The sequence below is a fragment of the Lucilia sericata genome, unplaced genomic scaffold (assembly GCF_015586225.1).
Source record: "Lucilia sericata isolate MDLA Ls3-8-SP2 unplaced genomic scaffold, ASM1558622v1 Contig000187F_arrow, whole genome shotgun sequence".
Taxonomy (NCBI): Eukaryota; Metazoa; Arthropoda; class Insecta; order Diptera; family Calliphoridae; genus Lucilia; species Lucilia sericata.
The window spans coordinates 1-22,448 of NW_023994215.1; the positions used below are offsets into that span (position 1 = coordinate 1).

At 30.1% G+C, this 22,448-nt stretch overlaps 5 protein-coding genes across 6 annotated transcripts; all 5 read left to right on the forward strand.

The window, feature by feature from the left end:
• Window positions 1–2,936: 2,936 nt before the first annotated feature.
• Window positions 2,937–4,908, forward strand: LOC119601758 (zinc finger protein 14-like). Its single transcript, XM_037952899.1, has 2 exons — window positions 2,937–3,337; window positions 3,397–4,908. Exon 2 carries the CDS (start codon window positions 3,457–3,459, stop codon window positions 4,735–4,737), a length of 1,281 nt encoding a protein of 426 aa, XP_037808827.1. The 5' UTR covers window positions 2,937–3,337; window positions 3,397–3,456; the 3' UTR covers window positions 4,738–4,908.
• A 1,643-nt stretch (window positions 4,909–6,551) lies between these two features.
• Window positions 6,552–10,894, forward strand: LOC119601741 (zinc finger protein 184-like). 2 transcript variants are annotated; one of them, XM_037952879.1, is made up of 6 exons: window positions 6,553–6,971; window positions 8,133–8,285; window positions 8,352–8,435; window positions 8,492–8,608; window positions 8,664–8,747; window positions 8,803–10,892. In XM_037952879.1, the coding sequence occupies exons 1-6, from the start codon at window positions 6,681–6,683 to the stop codon at window positions 10,192–10,194; spliced, it is 2,121 nt and encodes a 706-aa protein (XP_037808807.1). In that variant the 5' UTR covers window positions 6,553–6,680; the 3' UTR covers window positions 10,195–10,892. The 2 variants fall into 2 exon arrangements, with proteins under 2 accessions (XP_037808809.1, XP_037808807.1); XM_037952881.1 differs by lacking the exon at window positions 8,492–8,608 and having other exon boundaries at window positions 6,552–6,971; window positions 8,803–10,894.
• An 831-nt stretch (window positions 10,895–11,725) lies between these two features.
• Window positions 11,726–14,692, forward strand: LOC119601763 (zinc finger protein 724-like). The gene is made up of 5 exons (XM_037952906.1): window positions 11,726–12,127; window positions 12,722–12,904; window positions 12,964–13,047; window positions 13,101–13,184; window positions 13,243–14,692. The coding sequence occupies exons 1-5, from the start codon at window positions 11,834–11,836 to the stop codon at window positions 14,635–14,637; spliced, it is 2,040 nt and encodes a 679-aa protein (XP_037808834.1). The 5' UTR covers window positions 11,726–11,833; the 3' UTR covers window positions 14,638–14,692.
• Window positions 14,693–16,202: 1,510 nt separating this feature from the next.
• Window positions 16,203–18,499, forward strand: LOC119601767 (zinc finger protein 432-like). Its single transcript, XM_037952910.1, has 3 exons — window positions 16,203–16,566; window positions 16,730–16,894; window positions 16,959–18,499. The coding sequence occupies exons 1-3, from the start codon at window positions 16,291–16,293 to the stop codon at window positions 18,291–18,293; spliced, it is 1,776 nt and encodes a 591-aa protein (XP_037808838.1). The 5' UTR covers window positions 16,203–16,290; the 3' UTR covers window positions 18,294–18,499.
• A 135-nt stretch (window positions 18,500–18,634) lies between these two features.
• On the forward strand, window positions 18,635–21,054 carry LOC119601760 (zinc finger protein 432-like). The gene is made up of 3 exons (XM_037952902.1): window positions 18,635–19,003; window positions 19,284–19,448; window positions 19,633–21,054. The coding sequence occupies exons 1-3, from the start codon at window positions 18,716–18,718 to the stop codon at window positions 20,971–20,973; spliced, it is 1,794 nt and encodes a 597-aa protein (XP_037808830.1). The 5' UTR covers window positions 18,635–18,715; the 3' UTR covers window positions 20,974–21,054.
• The last annotated feature ends 1,394 nt before the right edge of the window (window positions 21,055–22,448 follow it).

Sequence of the window (22,448 nt, forward strand, 5' to 3'; positions counted from 1 at the left end):
TTTGTGAGATTTTGTTATTGTATGTATGTATGTAGGTATGTATGTATGTATGTATGTATGTATGTAGGTCTGTATGTATGTATGTATGTCTGTCTTATGTCTGTCTGTCGTCTGTCTGTCTGTCTGTATGTCTGTCTTCTGTCTGTCTGTCTGTCTGTATTTCTGTCTGTCTTCTGTCTGTCTGTCTGTCTGTCTGTCTGTCTGTCTGTCTGTCTGTCTTCTGTCTGTCTGTCTGTATGCTCTGTCCTGTCTGTCTGTCTGTCTTCTGTCTGTCTCTGTCTGTCTGTCTGTATGTCTGTCTGTCTGTCTGTCTGTCGTCTGTCTGTCTGTCTGTCTGTATGTCTGTCTGTCGTCTGATCTTCCTGTCTGTCTGTCTGTCTGTCTGTCTGTCTGCCTGTCTGTCTGTCTGTCTGTCTGTCTGTCTGTCTGTCCGTCTTGTTCGCCCTCCGCCCTTTTTTTTGGCCTTGTTACAAGTGCTCTCTTTTCTCTTTTTTTTTTTATAATTGATATAATAATATTATGTGTCTACATTATAATAACAACAACAAAATTGTAATTCCATTTCGATGTGAGTTACAAGAAAATAATAACTGAATTAACTCAATAAATAGCTGTTCGAAACTTAAGCAACTTTTTGATCTTCTTATGCAAATCTTTGGTGCCTTTGAGTTCCAAACACCTTTATGGAATAGATTAGTTACTAGTGTAGTTCGTAATGAAACCCAATCGGATTTTAAGCTATTCGCCCCTGCAATGTTTTCCAAAACGGCGAGTTCCGAAACAGCACTTCAAAACGCCGAACAGCATCTCTAAGGGATTTGAGTCAGGAAATTTTGATGAGCAATCAAAGAGTTTGGGTCCTATTACCCGATAACAACTCTTAGATCAACTTTGCCAAAGGTTTTGGTTCATTATCATGCTGAAAATCGCAATAAAGTAAGTTGATCTGTTCGATGTACTCAATCATATGATTCATTTTGTTGGCGAAAAACGTCCCAAAAGGAAAAACAATCCAACTTTGTTTGTGTTTCAACATCAGGACTAACTCTTCTCTTTAAAAAACATAGCCACACCCTAAAATTTTGCTCTCCATTCATTATTGGGCCTTTACTAAAAGGGTATATTGTAATATTTCCTTCAGCCTCTGAGCCTCGCATACTCTGTTTGAATTTAAGACGGAAAATGTGGACCCGTTTGTAAATAAAACTGTTTTTATTAGTCTTGCGTAATCTATTTCAATATTCTACCCAAAATTGTACAAAATTTTTGAAAAAATCGAATTTCTTTAAGTAAACTCTGTGCCATGTCACTGCGGGATTCATATGCGGTTACATCATCGTACATTAAAGACTTAAAAAAGCAAGGAGGTCACACAATTAAGGTTATGGGCAAGATTTTTAGTGAGTAGAGTAAGTCCTGATGTTGAAATACAAATAAAATTGGGTTGTTTTACTTTCTGGGACATTTTTGGCCAACAAAATAAACCAAAGGATTAAGTACATTGAACAGAACAAATTACTTTGTTGCGATTTTCAGCATGATAATGAACCAAATCCTTTAGCAAAGTTGATCTAAGAGTAGTTATCGTATAATGGGACCCAAATTCTTTGATTGTCCATCAAAATCTCCTGACTCAAGCCCTTTAGAGATGCTGTTCGGCATTCTGAAGCGCTGGGTCGAAACTCGCAGTTTTAGAAAACATTACAGCTGGCGAATGGCTTAAAATCCGATTGGGATTCATTACGAACTACACTAGTAACTAATCTATTCCATAAATGTGTTTGGAACTCAAAAGGATCAAAGATTTTCATATGAAGATCAAAAAGTTGCTTCAGTTTCGAACAGCTATTTATGGAGTTAATTCAGTTATTATTTTCTTAAAACTCACAGCGAAATGGAATTAAACTTTTGTTGTTGTTATTATAATGTAGACACATAATATTATTATTATCAATTATATAATTTTGAATAAATCAATTAAAATATAAAATATAGCACTTTGTATACAATGCCAAAAAAAGTTGCTTAGGTTTCGAACAATACTGTACATATCGTCATCTGAAACGAACTAACCAAAAATTCAAAATCGAATTTATTGTTGGTTTTAATGTATTGCATCAAAAAAAATGTCCACGCAAAAATTTGGACTCCTCCGACTAAAATTAGGGATTTAATTGACAAAAAACAAAAGGCCCTATCTACAAAATCTTTTAAATATTAATGGTAAAAAGTCCAAATTATCCATTTTTATATACGGCATTGTCAACTTACTAACTGATAGATTTCACTATTAAAAAAATTTCTTTATTTACTACAAATAAATCTTGTTAATAGAAACAAACTTTTCAATTTAAATAGTTTTTTGCATCTCCTATAAAATTTTAAAAATGTTAAATGGGGCCGTTTGCGTTTTAGGTGACGATATTTACTATGTATGCACTTCGACTTGTACTTGAAGACTCGATTAATAAGAATGCAGATAAAGATATTTTGAGTGTTTAAGTCTCTATGGACTTATTAAAGGCCTTTAATTCTGACTTGTCTTATAATGTAGGATCTAATTGATTGATCCCAATTTGTTGGCGATGTTTCATCTAATTCAGTCCCATTCTATATTTTTGTATCTATTTTTTACATACTACCTATATACGAACGACCTTGTTATTGTTATTCAATCTAGGGATCAAAATAGGGTGATTATGTTTGGTCCCATAAACCGTTTCATTTGAAATTTGGGTATTTTCTTGGGTAATTCCTTTCGTTGAGCATCACAAAACTTGGGTGTGGTTTTTAACTTATATTCTCCTTTATGTATCACATTGATTTTGTGTTGGATTTTTTCTTATCTTATCTGTTATTCAAACACATTCGATTCTCTTGCTAAAGATTTTCTACTGTTTTAAAGTTGTATTTGCGACAATTGTGCCTTACTTGATTCGTTAGGTTTGCTTTGAACATTTGACTTAAAGAACATGTTCCCGATTCTGTGAAAAGCATTCAGGTTGTTCTCTAAGTGAATTCTTTAACTTCAGTAAACATTTTTAGCCTAATGAGAAAGTTCCTATCTATTTAAAAATCGAAATACATACATTTTATTTAGGAGGATCCTTTAATTGTTGTTAAAAATGAATCCGATGCTGAAAAATCAATTATTAAAATAGAACCCAGCAACTTTGATGAAACTAAAGACTTTGAATTTGAAAGTTCAACGCAAATCGAAAGCACAAAATATCTAGATCAAGAGGAAGATGACGAAGAATTAATCGAGGAAGAGGAAGCGTCTTTAAACAGTCAAGAAGAAGGTGAATCTCAAGAATCTGAGCCAGAAGAAGATGAAGTATGTAAAAAAAATCTTATTTTGTTTTAATTTAAAATTTATTTTAACATTTTTCCAAGGCCACAACACAAAAACCGACTAATACAAATGGTGTAACATCGTCATTTGTCAGCAATTTTATGAAATCGGAAGAAAATGTTAACGTTTTAATTGCAGCTTTTAAGGATCAACCCCAATTATGGAATAAAACGATGTCGCATTATGGAAATAAATTGAAAAGACGAGAATATATGATTAAAATTGCTCAAGATCTCAATTTAAATCATAAAATAGATATTAATGGAAGTCAAGTTTCTGCCGTTATTGTACATTTGTATCGGAAATATCAAGATGATTTGCACAGAACTCAGGAGAAAGACGATGGCAAAAGACAGATCTATGTAAAGCCTTGGTATCTTGCGCAGTTAGACTTCATCAAACCCTATTTAGAAAAATTTTCTCTAAAAGTTTTAGCTCCGCATCATACTAATTTATTGCCAGACCAAATTCGTCGAATTTTGGAAATCTACAGATGTTTACCACATCTTTGGAATTCAAATCTAATTGAAAACCATTGTAAAAATAAACGTCATGAAAGTATACTTGAAATGCTGAAGCAAATGGAAACAAAACTGAATTTAAATATTAATGAAAACGAATTGGAACAGTATTTACGTACTATACACAATAACTTTTCTAGAGAGAAACGACGAATATTGAATGATAAAAAAGCCGGTAAATCAGATAACGATGAACAACCCGATAATGAATACTACGAGTCATTATTGTTTCTGTATGATCATGTTCCTCCCTTGAGATGTTCTGTGTGTGGGGGTGAATCTATAAGTCCTCTACATTTTAAAATGCACACATCCACACATGATGGTACAATGCCTTTTACTTGTTCGCAATGTAATAAAACATTTAAACGTGTTAATGTTTATACGAGCCATGCGAAACGTCACTTTCTGGATCTCAATTACATATGTAAGGAATGTGGTAAGAAGTTTGTTAATTATACGAATTTAAGATTGCACATGCGTATTCATACTGGCGACAAGCCCTATTGTTGCGAAATGTGTGGCGATTCATTTCGATTTCTTCAGACTTTAAGTAATCATCGTAGGCGACATGAAAAGCGTTATTTGCATACGTGTAAAATATGTTCTCAAGGTTTTTATTCAAAAATGCGACACGATGATCACATGAATTCGCATATGAATATACGACCGCATATATGTGATATATGCAATAAGACTTTCATTACAAAACGAGCCCTGAAACAACATAAAGTTGTTCATGAAGATGTTAGAAATTATGCCTGTAAGTTATGTGGTAAAACGTTTAAACATAAAACTGGTGTAAACCAGCACATGAAGACGCATGATATAGCAACCAATGAAGAAAGAAGCCTTGTTTAAATAAAAAATAATTAAAACGTTTTAAATATCTATGTATATACATACTTGCATGTATTTAACGTTGTTTTTATTAGTTTTAAAATTCTGTAGAAAATAATTTTATGTTTATACCTATTTAGTGGTAGATTTAAGTCAATAAAATTCAAATTTAATTAAAAATAAAAGATTCTACTTGACTTGCAATGTTAGTTTGATTTTGTTTGTACTTACAATGTTAGTATAGGTCAAAAAATGTAACAAAGGCAAAGCTAACATTTTAGTACCTATGAAACCAATATAATCCGAATTGACATCAGACAAAACATTTAAGAAATGGCCAGTGTTACCATTTTGGCATTTTTGCAGCTAGATTTAGCATTTTCGCTATTTTACAAACTAATACTTTTTGTTTGCTCATGGAATGAAACATATTATTTTGGAAAAGGCTATGTATGACGGTTAATTAACAAATTTTATTTTTTCATATACGAAATAAAGAGGTTTTAATTTTTATCATTCTTCAGGAGTTCTTGTTAATTTATTGAAAATAAGTATTGAAAAAAATCAATAATATATAATTAAGACTTTCTTATCCTACTTTCTGTTCTTTTTATTTTTACCAAATTCTTATTAATTTTGTTGTCACGTTTTTTTTAATTAAAAAAAATACATAAAGTTCGAAAATATTATTGACAATTTATTCCAGAATTACAAACTTACGGATTTGAATATATCTCTCAATTCATTTCATACATTCTCATATATATTTTTCCGAAAAAATCTTGGAAGTATGAATTATAAACCTGACATCTATTCACCGAGATTTAAAATTATTACAACGGAATTTTCAATATTTTTGTGACATGAAAACCATTTTTAAAGTGTTTTGAGGAAGACAAATAAAATTGTTTATATAAAAAAGTAAAACTAGAAATATTATACTTTTCCTTCCGAAAACACATATAGGTTTTATACCATGAGCAACTAGTGTAATTAATAGAGTTTTAATGTAATTTTTGCATTTAGAAATATTTTAAAGTTAGAGACATTACATATTGCTAAATTTACAAAAATTTTGAAATAATTTTTAGCATTTCTGTTTATCTTAATACCACGGAACTTGAAATTTTCAAAACAATAAGCACGTATGCTTTTTGGTCCAATGACAAAACCTTTTAAAAATGGTTAAAGTCCGTCCTTTATTTTACCTAGCCCCCATACATATACAAATGTATAAAGCCTTTCTCAGAAAATTAGTTTAAATATATCGGAACCAAGGTTCAGTTCTACATAAATGCTTTATTACGAAAAATAAATCAAATTTTATACTCATATGGTCAACCACGGCAGAATATACTTTCTTACTTGTTATAAATTACAATGAATTTCAGTTACAAATTAATATGAATTGTACATGAAAACACTTAAAATATTTTAGCATTTTTTTTTTTTTTTTTGCATTTTGCATTAGCATTTTTTCTAGCATTATTTTGGATGGGATTTAGCCGCAACATTTTTTGAGACCTGGTCACACTGGAAATGGTATCTTATATACATACAGATATTTAGTTGCAGATTTCAAAAAATTAAAAAAAAATTATTCAAACATCTTGTAGTTGTAGTTTATTAAGTAGTTTAACTAAAATTGGACTTATCAATATCAATTTTATTGAAATTGTAGAAAATGACCCGCCTCTGATAATATTCCAATCTGACAATAATCTAATTGGTTTTATTTTATGTAAAATTTCGTTCAGTGCAGTATAGAGAGTATTAATAATTGTTAACCAATCATCTGGACGCCTTCTTATAAGAAGAAGAAAAATCAAACAATTTCTTATAAAATTTACTGAACATACCTCAAAATTGTATAGTACATATTATTTACATTTATTTGTGGAATTTTTAGATTACATTTTTAATTAATTTTTCTCGCTCGAGAAAAATACTTTCCGGTGTAAAAAATGGGAACACAACTACAAGACATTCAAGATTATACTAACTATATTAAATGTGGTGAAATTTTGAAACCTCCATTACAAAATTTTCAACAATCGATTATCTTTAAATGTTTTGAATGTAAAGAAGTTCATTTTATCCTCGAATCCTTTATTACACATATTCAGAAACATTTTAAAGATATTTTATCATTAGAAGAACATGACAGTAAAACTCTATTTGAAAATGTTCACGATGTTGAAATGGAAAATGATGGAGTTGGCATTAAAAATCTTGCCATAAAATTAGAAGAATTAGTAAGTAGAGTGCACAATAATCAATTTTCAGAAAATCTCTGACTTAAAAGAGAATTAATTATTCCATAAAATAACTAACTACTTATGTTTTCAACAAAAACAATATACTTTAATACTCATGTACATAGGTAAATAAGTTAATTTTCAATTAATAAAAACTATGTACCTACATGTATGTATAAAAATTCATAGTATAAAAATGCGTGGAAAAATCAATGCTCCCACTTTTCCTTACACTACATAACAGTCGATGTAAACATCTTATTTGCAAAAATATTTGCGAACATAAAATACATTTTATTAAAGCAAACATCGATGTTCGTACGATAGGTATTTTATAAAATTGTATCTATTCTTAATAATAGTTGAAGAATCTTTGACAAAATCTTATACATCTTTATCTTTTTCAAAACATCCTTTAAAATTCGAGTATTTTTGACAAGTTTTAGTTTCAAAGAATGTTTCTTTGCAATTTGAAAATGCTAAACAAAAATCCATCAAAATATTTTTCACTAATCCCTTGAGTTGTCTTTATACGTTAAATTAAAAATGTCACAAAATTTAGAACAAATATGTATTATTTATTTCTATGAAAAACACTATTAATTATACCGTACACCATAATATAACAATAATTACAATAATTCAAGGCATAACAATTACGACTCTCCCTAGTGATTATATCTAATAGGACGGTATAATGAGCTTGTGCTAATGTTTGTAACACCCAAAAATATTCCTCATACACACATACTTTCTGAGTTGATTAAGCCATGTCCGTCAGTCTATGTGCCTATATATACCTTGCCCACTCTACAGGTCGGATTGGCCTAGGTGTATTTCTTCGGATTTAATGTAGTATACATCCTCTTATCAACCTACCTACCTACCCATAAACTTTTGTATCAGGATAAAAAAATCCCTTCTTTCAGAAAAATCCTTTTTTGTCAACATATTGTTAAAATATTTCGTAATTAAGATAATTAAAATATTTCGTAATTAACAACATATTATAAAAAATAACCCTCATTTTTGACATACTCAATGGTGTAAGGTTTCATATGGTCTGTGGTGTCCGTCTATACGCTCTTACCTCTTTTATTTTTACAAAATGAATATTTTTTAAACTGTTAAAAGTAAATTCTTTCCTCTTACTTATAGGAAGATCCATTAATCCCTGTCAAATGTGAACTTGGTGAAGAAAAGTCTACCAATATCAGTACTAAAAATTATGAAGATGAATTTGAGGATGTATTAGATAGCCCAGATGAATTTCAACCCGATGATGATGATTCCGATTCTGATGAAAATCATGTAAAGTGAATGGCATATAAAAAATGATTAAATAATTATTAAAAACTACCAAAATTATATTTTTAGCGAAAAAAAGAAAAGGTCAATAAAAGGAAGAAAACTTATCCAGATGAAACGGAATCCGATGTCTCTGAAACAGATGAAGAGGAGGTAAAGTTAATTAAAAATTATTAATTTATATGTATATTAAATAACTATATTTTAAGGTAATAAAAAAGCCGGCAAATAAAAGAAAGAAAAAATCTGCGGAAACGATCAATAAAAGAAGGAAAAATTGTCCAGATGAAACTGAAACTGATGACTCTGAAACAGATGAAGAGGAGGTAAAAAATAAATAAATTATTAATTAATTTAAATTTAAAATACCAATATCGTCAGATAATAAAAAAACCGGCAAATAGGAGAAAGAAAAAATCTTTAGATGAAACAAAATCTGATGACTCAGATACGGATGCAGATGAGGTAAAGTATAATGAATTCTACGTCATTATTGCTGTGATATCAATATGTATTTTAGATAAAAGAGGATACATCACCAACTAAAAGCAAAATAAAATCACCAATCGTTGAGGAATTCATAAAATCAAAACCAAATGTTTTAACACTAATTGATCTTTACAAAAATCAGCCAAATTTATGGGACAGATACTCTCCATTTTATCGCTTGAAAGACAAAAGGAAACAATTTTTGGAGGATATCACACAGGAACTTAATGCAAAATGTTCTTTAGAACTTTCCTCAAATGAAACTGGAGAAATATTGGCATTTATTTGTGCAAAGCATAAAGATGATTTAAAGAAAATGCGCTATCAAAATAGAAGGAAAAAGGGAAAGAAGGGCAGTAAAACCCCAAGGAAATACGAAAGTAAATCGGAAAAGAAAACTACATATTATTGGTTTTTTGATCACTTGCATTTTCTCAGATCAAAAGTTGTATTTCGTATGGAGCATCTAGATTCCGATCTACCTGATTTAACATCGGAGCAAATTATAAAAATATTAGAAATATATAAAAGCTTTCCTCATCTTTGGAATACGTATCTTATTGAACACATATGCTTAAATAAACGAAATGATGCTCTAGACGAAATGTTAAAATCGTTAGAAGCCAATATGAATCTCAAGATTAGTACAAATGTACTAGAACAATATATACATACCATACATGAATATTGTGCAAGAGAAAAAAGGAAAAAATTAGGAATATCTACACCAGATGATTTGCAAAATTCTTCGAATAATTCACCCAACTACTATGAGCATATGTCATTCTTGGAAGATCACGAGGGTCCTCTTAGTTGCCCTGAATGCAATCATATTTACAACAAACCATTATGTTTTAGAATTCATAAAGCCCAACATGACGGTTCACCAGCTCTTAAATGCTCACAATGTGATCAGGAATGTAAAACCGTTGCTTCTTACACAACACATGCCAAACGTCATTTAGACGACCTTCAATTTGCTTGCAAAGAATGCGGTACGAAATTTCTTCGACATACCGATCTCCAAAAACATATGCTAACTCACACCGATGCCAGGCCATATTGTTGTGAAATTTGCGGGGCATCCTATCGCCATTCTACTAGTTTTAGAAAACACCAAAGACAACATGAAAAACGTTATTCACATACGTGTCATATTTGCTCAAAAGGTTATTACCGAAAATATCGTTACATCGATCATATGAATTCGCATATGAATATACGTCAACATATCTGTAACATATGTGGCAAAGGTTTTATTACCAGTAGAGCATTAAAAACTCACGCTGTGACTCATGAGGAAGCTAGAAATCATGCGTGTAAGCTTTGTGGCAAAACATTTAAGCTCAAAATTGGTGTTCTACAGCATATGCGAACTCATGGAAGTAAAGTAGAAACGGAGAAAAGTAGTTTGCTCTTTTAAATGTCGTATGCATATTATAATTAAATAATGAAAAATTTACTCAATATCGATTCATATGTTTGATGATAGATTTGAAAATGTTCATCAAACATTTAGAATAAAGAGATGTGATTATTAGCATTTTTGAAATTTCTTTGTACTAGAAATTTTTATTGTGAAAAGTTTAATGGAAAACAAATTATTTTCAATTGAATCAATTTACATTATATGCAAATTGATAAAACCGCCTTTGCTCTTGGTAGTCAAGTGATGCGATTGAAATGATAAATTTGTTTGGTTGATTTGACTTATGGTTTAAGTATGATTAATTACATATAATCAAATCATTGTCCATGTCTCAAAATGCATGCAATAACAAATGTATGTATGTATATTACAATATCGGAAAGGAAATGGACGGAATACTGATCCCAATATAATTTTAATACCAATACCGAAATAATAAATAATTGAATACCACAAAATACAATTAACTAATCCTATTCCATATGAAGATTACACTTTGGTTTTGATAAAACAATTCATTATCTATATTTAGTTTTATTACGCATTTCATATTATAGCTTAATTCAAATAAGGACATCCAACACTGTAAACAATGAGTAAAAATTGTGTATGTCTTATATTTTCATGATGCAGTCCAAAATCGATTTTATTTAGAATCAAGCTGTCAAAAGTAAAATTAAATAAATGTAATCTTTTATTATTATAAAATTACATATATATGTCTTGAGAGTTTTATTTAAATTCATCAATTATAGTATATACATACATATTAAGGGAACTATTATTTTTCTTAACATATTACTTAAAAAATCTTTTCTTAAATACTGACTTTTTTAACTTTTGTATATTTATCAAAATTTAATTAATGGGAATTCTAAGGTTATTCTTTGAGTAAATTTAGTTTTTAACGCGCTAATATTTGAAAATTTCAAATTGGCCCTACCTATTTCACATAGAGTATAAAAAGGTATGACGAAAAAGATATCGGACCTTATACTATAAATTCCAAATAAATAATAGGGTAAACTGAGAATTCCCAGATATTACGAAATTAGATTTTTCACCTCCACAGTTTATGGGTTAAGATTGCCCGATTTGAATAAAACCTCGGAGATATATTTCATATAATCTATACTATAATACTCTGAAATTACTTTATTTAAAATATAGGTATTTACGTATATCAGTAACGAATTAAGATGTACTTTCTTAAATATTCCAATAAATACCATTTTATTTTGAAAGGCTTTACTTTTCAACTTACAATTCGAAGTCTACTGTTTATTCGTTTTTGTTTTTTAATTAATATCTTAATTCGGAGTTGTGTTTGTCCAAACCTTTCAAATCGTTCAATTTACAATAAATACCGGTATATACTTCATATTTCTCGAATGAATGATTTTCAACTTAGGCTATCACAGCTTGCTACCACAGATATCAGTGCATATTCTATTTACGTTCAGTGCATAAAGTATCAAAACAAATGTTAACATTCTGTGTGAATGCCCCTTCATAAGAAGAAGTTAATTTAAACAATTCTGTGTAATTATACTGAACATACCCCAAAATTGTATATGTAGTATTTACATTTATAATTTTTCTCGTTAAAGAAAAATATTTTTTGTTTGCAAAAATGGGAACGCAACTACAAGATATTCAAAATTATAATAATTATATTAAATGTGGAGAAATTTTAAAATCTCCATCTCAAAACTATCAAAAATCAATTATTCTCAAATGCTTTGAATGTAAAGAAGTTCACTTTTTGTTGGAATCCTTTATTACACACATTCAAGAACATTTTAAGGATGTTTTATCATTAGAGGAAAGTGGGGCGAAAGCTCATTTTGAAAATGTTCATGATGATGATGAAATGGAAAGTGAAGGTGTTGGTATTGAGAATATTGAAATAAAATTGGAAGAATTAGTAAGTTTGTATAATTGTACAATAATTTAGTCCTATCTAGATTATATTTGTTTATTTATGTTTATGATCGTTCACTACAATGTGTAGGGTAATGTCGCCCACATTGCCTTACACGAAAAAAGTGTCATTTGGACGAAAATGTCGTCAGTGATTTCCTCAAGCTTTTACCAACAGATAATGTATGATTTAGCATTGTCTTGTATGCGTCTTCAAGGACGTATTGAAGACTTTTCTATCTGAGAAACAGAAACTTTGCATCACAGTTGTTAATTCCAAATTAATTGTTTCAGGTGGTTCGGATATTATAAAAAAGCAACTTATCTATGTAGGTATATAGGCCAAAATTAAAGATCTTATTGACTACCAAGGCTAGTGCGTGCTTTTACTAAAAACTTTTAACAACGACTTTCACAAAAGTTTTACTATTTATTTACCTTTTTGGTAATTGAAAATAGGTATTTTAGAAAAATATCTATTTCCTTTTCTATATGAGGCATCGTTGTAAATGGATTGCGAGAAATAGAGAATAGTCCTTTAGTTCTCCTACCAAATCTACCCTGTAAACTAAACATACCATTGTATCTATCTTTTTAGGAAGATCCACTATTTCCCGTCAAATTTGAAACTGAGGAAGAAAAAAACAATACAAAAGTAGAAAAAACCTCACAAGTCTTGAAGGCCAGTATTAAAACAAATTACGAAGATGAATTCGAAGATGTAATAGATAGTGCAGACGAGTTTCAACACGATGATGACAGCGATTCAGATGAAGAATATGTAAAGTGAATAAAAACTTGTTTATAACTTTGTAAAATATTATTAAAATATATTTTTAGTTAATTAAAGAACGAGCATGTAAACGAAAGAAGAGCAGTGCGGATGAAACAAAAGTTGAGGACTCTGAAACAGATGAAGATGAGGTAAAGTAAAATCTAAATATGAAATGTATATATTATAATGAACATGTTTTTAGATAAAAGAAAGAAGAAATAGAAGAAAGAAAAATTCAACAGATGAAACAAATTCCGAAGACTCTGAATCAGATGAAGATGAGGAGGTAAAGTGTTGTAAAAAATATTTAATCTTAATGTAATAACGAGTAACACATATTTTAGATAAAAAAGAAGTCACCTATTAAGACTAGCATAAAATCACCAATCGTTGAAGAATTCATGAAATCTAAAGCCAATGTTTTAACATTAATAGAACTTTATAAAAATCAGCCGAATTTATGGGATAAATATGCCCCCTTCTATCGCTTAAAAGACAAAAAGAAACAATTTTTGGAGGAAATTACAATGGAACTAAATAAAAAATGTTCTTTAGAACTTTTCTGGGATGAGACTGGAGAAATTATTTCACATATTTCTTCAAAACATAGATGTGACTTCAAGAGAATACATTACCAAAGTAATAAAAAGAAAAAAGGAAAGAAAAATGGCAAAACTTCAGGGAAATATGAAAGAAAAGTGGATAAAAAAACTAAGTGTTGTTGGTTTTATGATGATTTGTATTTCTTAAGATCAAAAGTTGTGATACGAATGGAGCATTTAGATGGCAGTCTACCCGATTTGACATCAGAGCAAATTATAAAAATATTAGAAATATATAAAGGTTTTCCTCATCTATGGGATACCTATCTGATTGAACATATATGTTTAAATAAACGTAATGATGCTCTTGAGGAGATGTCAAGAGCTTTGGAAATCAATATGAATCTCAAAATTGATGTAAGTGTATTGGAGAAATATATACATACTATTCATGAGTATTGTTCAAGGGAAAAAAGAAGACGATTAGGCATAGCCACCCCAGAAGATTTGCAAAACAATACGAAAAATAGTTCGCCCAACTATTTCGAGAACATGGCTTTTTTGGAAGATCACGAAGGACCTTTTAGTTGTCCAGAATGTAATGGCATTTATAACAAACCTTTGTGTTTTAGAATTCATAAAGCCCAACATGATGGTTCACCAGCCCTTAAATGCTCCCAATGCGAGCAAGCATTTAAAACTGTGGCTTCTTTCACCACACATGCCAAACGCCACTTAGAGGATCTTCAATTTATTTGCAAAGTGTGTGGTACAAAGTTTCTTAGGCATTGCGATCTAAAAATACACTTGTTAACACATACCGACGCCAGGCCATATTGCTGTGAGATCTGCGGGGCATCTTATCGTCAGTCGAATAGTTTCCGAAAACACCAAAGACAACATGAAAAACGTTTCTCTCATACATGTCATATTTGTTCTAAAGGATATTACACAAAATATCGTTATGTCGATCATATGAACTCGCACATGAACATACGTCAACATGTCTGTAACATATGTGGCAAAGGATTTATAACGAGCAGAGCATTAAAGACACACGCAGTCACACATGAAGATGCAAGAAATCATGCATGTAAACTTTGTGGTAAAACATTTAAGCTAAAAATTGGTGTATTACAGCATATGCGAACACATGGAAGCAAAGTGGAAACGGAGAAAAGTAATTTACTCTTATAAACATTTTATGAATATTTTATTTTAAATATACGCAATAGTTTTATTTTTTAAGAGACAAAAATAGATTTCTTATTTTTAAAATTTTTTCAAGTGGTCAAATTTCAGGCGTAAATCTTAAATGCTTTTATTATTCCTTTACTTTTATTATTTTAAATACTTTTATTATTTCGAATAATGAAACAGTGGGTAGAACCACGAAGATCCTATGGGGTGACCCTGATGAGAGCAAGACGAAAAATCTCCTCAAAATGAGCAAGTCTGAAGTTAGTATGATGGTACGTATTCTGAGTGGACACACAGGACTACGAGCACATCTATGCAAAATTGGACGTGCGGATTCAGACGAATGTAGAGCATGTGGAGAGGACAGTGAAACTCTGGAGCACTTTCTTTGCCACTGCCAGGCATTCGTCGAAGTTAGATCCAAGTATCTTGGAAGTGAGGTTATTCCGGAAATAACATTCCTGACTAACACTGATTGGAAGATTCTTAGGAATTACGTTTAGGAAACTGAGTTTCTGAACACTGAAAAATAATTCTTTCAGTTTTTTTTTTCATGATAAAGAGCGCACAACAGGCCCGATAGTGGCCTAGGTGTATTTCTTCGGATTTGATGTAGTATACATCCTCCTATCGACCTACCTGCCTATTATTTCGAATAAGAGTTTGTACAATTTTTCCGCACCTGTCTAGTTTAAAAGTCTTTATTTTGTATACATATGAATGTATGTATATAAGAAAAATTTTCCGAATCGGCCCATAACTAGTCATAACTCCATAAAAGATACACTTTCAAAAATCACTTCAATGAACATAATTTAGTTCTGCACCATTGTCATGAAAACCATATTAGTTTTCTTTATGAAGATCAAGCTTACATCTGAATTAAAGGCCTGCACGAGACAACAATAATGCGGCAATTTGCTAAAAAAAAATCGTGTTCTTATGATGGCGCACACGACATTTTTTCAACAAATTGTCGCATTATTGTTGTCTTGTTCAGGCCTTTAATCTGAGTTAAAATATCGTGTGCACCATCATAAGCACATGACATTTTTTAACAAATTGTCTTATTGTTGTCTTGTGCAGGTCTTTAATCTGAATATTAGACACAGACAAATAATAGTATAAAAATATATAATAGCTTAATCTTTTTTACTTGTATATCGGCATCAACTGCATTATATACATAAGCATATTTAAAATGTTAGAAATTTTCTTAAAAAGTGTCTATCTATGGTAATTTAAGTAGGAATTTAAATATAAAAAAGATCTAAAAAGCCGTATTTAGTACATATTATTCCTATTTATAGAAATGTTTTTTTATATTTAAAAGTTGTATGTATGCATTTAGTAATCCGTCGTAATGTTTTTTTTATAAAAGTCGGTTATTAGAAGTCAATTTATTCCTCCCTCCCTAATTTAACCCTAGTTTGAGTACCAAATTTTAATTATATGTATACATATGCGAACATAGCAAGTCCTGCTAACATTTCTCTGAGAATGATTTAATCAAAGAAGAAAATCTAAACAAAGTATTTTTTCACTGAACAGCCTTTACATTTTTGTATATGTTTACATTTCTTATTTTATGTATTTACATTACATTGATTTTGGCTTAGGAGCAGACATTTAGGAATTATTATCAATAAAATGGCAACAGAAATGCTAAACATTCAGGATTACTCTAACTACATAAAGTGTGGCGAAATCTTAAAGTCACCATTACCAAATTATCAATATCCATTTATTTTAAAATGTTGGCAATGTGACAAAATTAATTTCATTTTGGAATCTTTTATAATACACATACAAGAACATTGTGCGAATGGAAAAAGGTTAAAAGAAAGCATTGATATGAATGTTATAAATGAAAATGAAGAAGGTGAAAATCCTATTGTAAAAATAGAGACTATTCTTATGGAGGAGGTAAGTAACAGACAACAAAGAAGGTGGGGTGTTTATCATAATAGTAAACAACGAGCTGATAAATAACTCCAAAAATTATATACGGCAGCTAAATTTTCGTTAACATAACATTCCCTATAGGTATAATGTTTAAACAGTATACATACATTATAAATCGTTTCAGGACGACCCTCTGGTTGAAATTAAAGATGAACTTGTTGATGACGATCCACAGGAAGGTGGTGATACACATAGCAACTCATTAGAAGATAAGGAAGACGATGGAAATTATTCGGAGAGCACAGATGAAGAATTTCACACAGATGAAGCCCAAACAGAAGATGAAGAGGTAGATTACACGCACATGATTTATACTTTAAAATTTCAAATTAATTTGTTGTATTTGTTTTTAGATTCTAACTATTAAAACTAAAAAGAAGAAAACTACACTATCTCCAATTATTGAAAAATTTATAAAATCCAAACCAAAAATGCAGACATTAATAGAACTTTATAAAAATCAACCAAACTTGTGGAATAAGGACTTGCCATTTTATCGTTTTAGAGATAAAAGGCAGTCATTTCTTGAAGAAATTACTAATGAATTAAATAGTAAACTACATACAAAATACACGTGGAGTGATGTATCAAAATTTGTTTCCTACATTTATCGTAAACACCGGGAAGACTTTAGAAGACTTCGACTTTTTGGAGACGACGATAAAACATTAAAAAATATAAAACATAAATGTAGTTGGTTTTTTCCTGATTTATATTTTTTGAGGTCCAAGTCAGAAATACAACTAAAGAAATTGGATACAAATTTACCAGATTTAACTGAAGAGCAAGTTATTAAAATTATACAAATATATAAAGAATTTCCACATCTGTGGAATACAAATTTAATAGAATATATATGCACAAATAAAAGACATGAAGCTCAACGTGCAATGTTAAAGAGTTTAGAGACAAATATAAACATAAATATAAGTGTAACAGTTTTGGAAGAATATTTACGCTCTTTACATAATTACTTTTCTAAGGAAAAACAGCTTCGAAAGAAAAGTACTGGTACTAAAGCGGAAAATCTTGCAGAAGACTATTATCAACACTTACTATATTTATATGACCACGAAGGACCATTTAATTGCGTTGAATGTAATCGGTTGTATTCAAAACCGTTAGGTTTTAAACTTCATAAATCTACACACGATAATTCTATACCATTCACGTGTTCTCTGTGCACTAAAGAGTTTAAAACTATTCAAACATATAAAGTGCATGCAAAACGTCATTTCGAGGATCTTGAATTTGCCTGTACAGAATGCAATCGCAAATTTCTTGCTTACGCAGATCTCAAGGTGCATTTGTTAACACACACCGGAGATAAGCCATACTTTTGTGAAATATGTGGCACTTCCTATCGCCATATTCAATGTTTTAAAAGACATCAAAGACGCCATGACAAACGGTACACTCACATATGTGATATTTGTTCCAAAGGTTATTACACTAAAGATCGTTATGTTGATCATATGAACTCGCACATGAATATTCGTCCACACATTTGTCAATTGTGTGGTAAGGGATTTTTTACAAGTCGAGCATTAAAGACGCACTCAGTCACTCATGAGGAAGCGAGAAATCATGCATGTAAATTATGTGGAAAAACGTTTAAACTGAAAATTGGTGTATTACAACATATGCGAACTCATGGTAGCAAATTTGAAATTGAGGAGAAAAATTGAATAAAATAAAGTGTTAACAAATTTTGAACATATTCTTTTCTTGTTTTTAATTCTATAAATTTCAATGGCTGGTCTAAATTGCTTTATTTACTGTTAGATTAAAGTAAAATAGTTTAAATCTCTAATAAATTTCATATTGATAAAATGTAGTACTATGTATGTACTTTCACATTTATAAAATTTAATAAATGTTATAGCTTATCATTGATTCGGTGTAAGCCCAATTATTAAAAAATGTATTTTTAGTCTACGGATATTCGGCTAATATTCCTATGTGAATGATATAAATAAAGAAGAAAATCTAAACAACTTAAGTTTTCACTGAACAAGCCCAACTTTTTTATATACATACATACATATGTTTGAATAAAAATTTTTTGTTTGTATTAACTGCACGCAAAAACTAAAATTTATCGTAAAAAATGGCAACAAAAATGCTAAATATTCAGGATTATACTAACTATATAAAATGTGGGGAAATCTTAAGATCACCATTACCAAGTTATCAAAATCCATTTATTTTAAAATGTTATCAGTGTGATAAAATCAATTTCATTTTGGAATCATTTATAATACACATACAAGAACACTGCAATGTTGGAGAAGATTCAAAGGAAAGTGTTGATATTAAAATTCTAAATGATGATGAAGGGGAAAGTGAACCAATAGAAAATCCTGTAGTGAAACTAGAGACAATTCTTATGGAGGAGGTAAGTAAGAGGAGGTTGGGTGTGTGCAGACATTTTTATGTATGCAATCCAAGAATGCAATGTAAAACTATAGCAGTCAATTGCATCTCTAAAGCAGCTAAAATGGAAAATGATTTTCAAAGGCTTTACCGCCGGCAATAAATTTAGCATATATTTCTCTCTAAGAAAAGATCTGCATATGTACGCCCATGGTGTGTACATATATTTTTTTCCTTTAAAAATACTGTACAGAAGAAGGGAGCAATATTTAATTGTAAGCTATATTTTTCCTTCATTGTAGGATGACCCTCTAGTTGGTATTAAAGATGAAGTTTCTGAAGAAAATCCTCACGATGATGGTGAAGCTCATAGTAATAACATGGATGATAACGAAGACTTTGAGGATTATTCTACAAATACAGACGTTGAGTTTCAAACAGATGATACCGAAACGGAAGATGAAGAGGTAAATTTCTAATGGTTTATAAAATATACAAAAAAGTATGATTAAATTAATAATTCACATTAAATTGTATTGTTTTTTGAAGTCCTTTTTTATAAAATTTAAAAAATTACATATTTGTAAAATGAAAATATTAATCTTAAAATTGAACTTTTTATCTTCTATTTCTGTTTTTTATATATTGTAGTTAGCTACAAAAACCACAAAAAAGAAAAAGAAAAAGAGTGCATTGCCGCCGGCTGTTGAGAAATTCATAAATTGCAAACCAAAAATGCTAACATTAATAGAACTTTATAAAAATCAACCAAACTTATGGAATAAGGACCTACCTTTTTATCGTTTTAGAGATAAAAGACAGTCTTTTCTTGAAGAAACTACAAAAGATTTAAACAAACAATTGAATACAGAATATACATGGAATGAAGTATCGAAAATTATAACTTATATTTATGGGAAACATCGTGATGATTTCAAAAGGCTTCAACTTTATCAGGAAGATGATAAAACTCCAAAAGATGTTAAATACAAATGTGCTTGGTTCTTTGACGATTTACATTTCTTAAGACCCAAAAAGGAAATGCAACTACAAAAATTGGATACAAATTTGCCAGATTTAACTAAAGAGCAAATTATTAAAATAATCGAAATATATAGAGAATTTCCAAAACTTTGGAATACAAATCTAGTAGAATTCATATGTACAAATAAACGCCACGAAGCTCACGGTGAAATGGTAAAAAGTTTAGAAGAAAATATGAGTCTTGATATAAGCGTAACGGTTTTAGAAGAATATTTACGCACCATACATTATTACTTTTCGAAAGAAAAAGGTAATCGAATGAAAAATAAGGAAAGTAAATCAAAAAAACTTGTAGAAGACTATTATGAACATATGTTGTATTTGTACGACCATGAGGGACCATTTCATTGTGCCGACTGTAATAAGATGTTTTCAAAACCGTTAGCATTTAAAGCTCACAGATCCACTCATGATGATACTGTACCATTTACATGTTCTCTATGCAATAAAGAGTACAAAACACCTCAATCTTATACAGTTCATGCAAAACGTCACTTTGAGGATCTTGAATTTACATGCACAGAATGCAATAGAAAATTTGTGGCTTACGCAGATCTCCGAGTACATATATTAACACACTCTACTGATAGACCATATTTTTGTGAAGTATGTGGCACTTCTTATCGCCATATTCAATGTTTTAAAAGACATCAGAGACGTCATGATAAACGTTACACCCACAAATGTCATCTTTGCTCTAAAGGATATTATTCCAAAGATCGTTATGATGACCATATGAATTCACACATGAATATACGCTCGCATATTTGTCAGTTGTGTGGCAAGGGCTTTATCACGAGCAGAGCATTAAAGACACACGCAGTCACTCATGAAGATGCCAGAAATCATGCGTGTAAATTGTGCGGGAAAACATTTAAGCTTAAAATTGGTGTATTACAACATATGCGAACTCATGGTAGTAGATTTGAAATCGAAGATAAACATTAAATAAGAAAAACATTAATTTTCACTACTATTAATACTAACGTTTATTTATATAGATTATGCAATAAAAATTACATTTATAAATTATCGATCTAGGTATTATAAATTATTTTAGTTTATAGATATTAGGTTAAATTAACCTAACCTTAAACCCAAGGTGCTATAATGTTGTAACCAGTGTTAAGATATCGACAAATCACTCTTATAAATATGAGAGCTATGACCAATTATGACCGATTTATCGAATATTATCCCAATATCATTATTAATTCTAGCTAGGTATGATAAAGTGATTTTCATAAGAAGGCCTTAAAGGAGCTATGACTTATTATGAACCAAACGGAAAATGGAAGCTATGGCCAATTATATTCCGATCCGAATGATTAGTATCATATTCAAGTTGAATTTTATTCCGATATTATTATTTTATAAGTTATTTACAATTAAGTGAATGTTTTTGCGTTCAGGTTGTTGTGAAGTTAGATTTATATATGCAAAATTTTGTAGTAATACCATTATTCTATATGGAGTTATTAACAATAAATATATTTCCCGGAAATGCGTATATTTATATGGGGGCTATATGAAATATTTAACCGATTCTAATACTTTTTAAGAGAATTAATACTTGGATGAAAAAACTAGATCTGTGGCAAAATTTGTTGAATTAGCTGCTATAGTTTCTAAATAAAACTAATCAAGAACGACAAAAACATAATATTTTTATAGGTCATTTCGGAATTTTACTTATTACCTGTTATTTATGGACCGATTCTCGAAAGCATGTCTGATAGAATTAGAATTTTGATTGAATATTACTTCAAACATACGTACGACCCTATCTAACATTTAAAAAATTTTACAGGAAAAGCAAAAAGCTATTTAAGTTGAAATGAAATGACAGAACCGACGGATCAAGGGGAGGAGGAGTTGCTCTCATTATCCATAAACATATTAACCACAAAAATATTTCTGTGGATAAAACTAAATCAATAGAAAATATTTCAGTTGAAATATTGATAAATAACAGACCTATGAAAATAATAGCAGCATATTCAGCCCATTATAACCATAATTTTAAACATGATATCCTTAAATTAACTTCGCCAAGCAAAGATTACATACTACTTGGAGATTTAAACGCCAAGCATACCTCGTGGAACTGTATAAGAAATAACACCGCTGGTAACGTGCTCAGTCAATTACAACATACATGCAACTTCTTCGTTTATTATCCAAATGATCCAACCTACTACCCTCATCAACACGGACGTGCTCCGTCTACAATAGATTTAGTCTTAAGCAACACCACATTAAATTTGAACCTAGAAGTACTAGAATATGAGATTCCATCAGACCATCGCCCGATTGTCTGCTCTATTAGTTTAACAACTGTAAATACGGTAGATTTAAGCTATTATAACTATAAATTAACCAATTGGAATTCCTTTCAAAACTATATAGATAACAAAATAGTT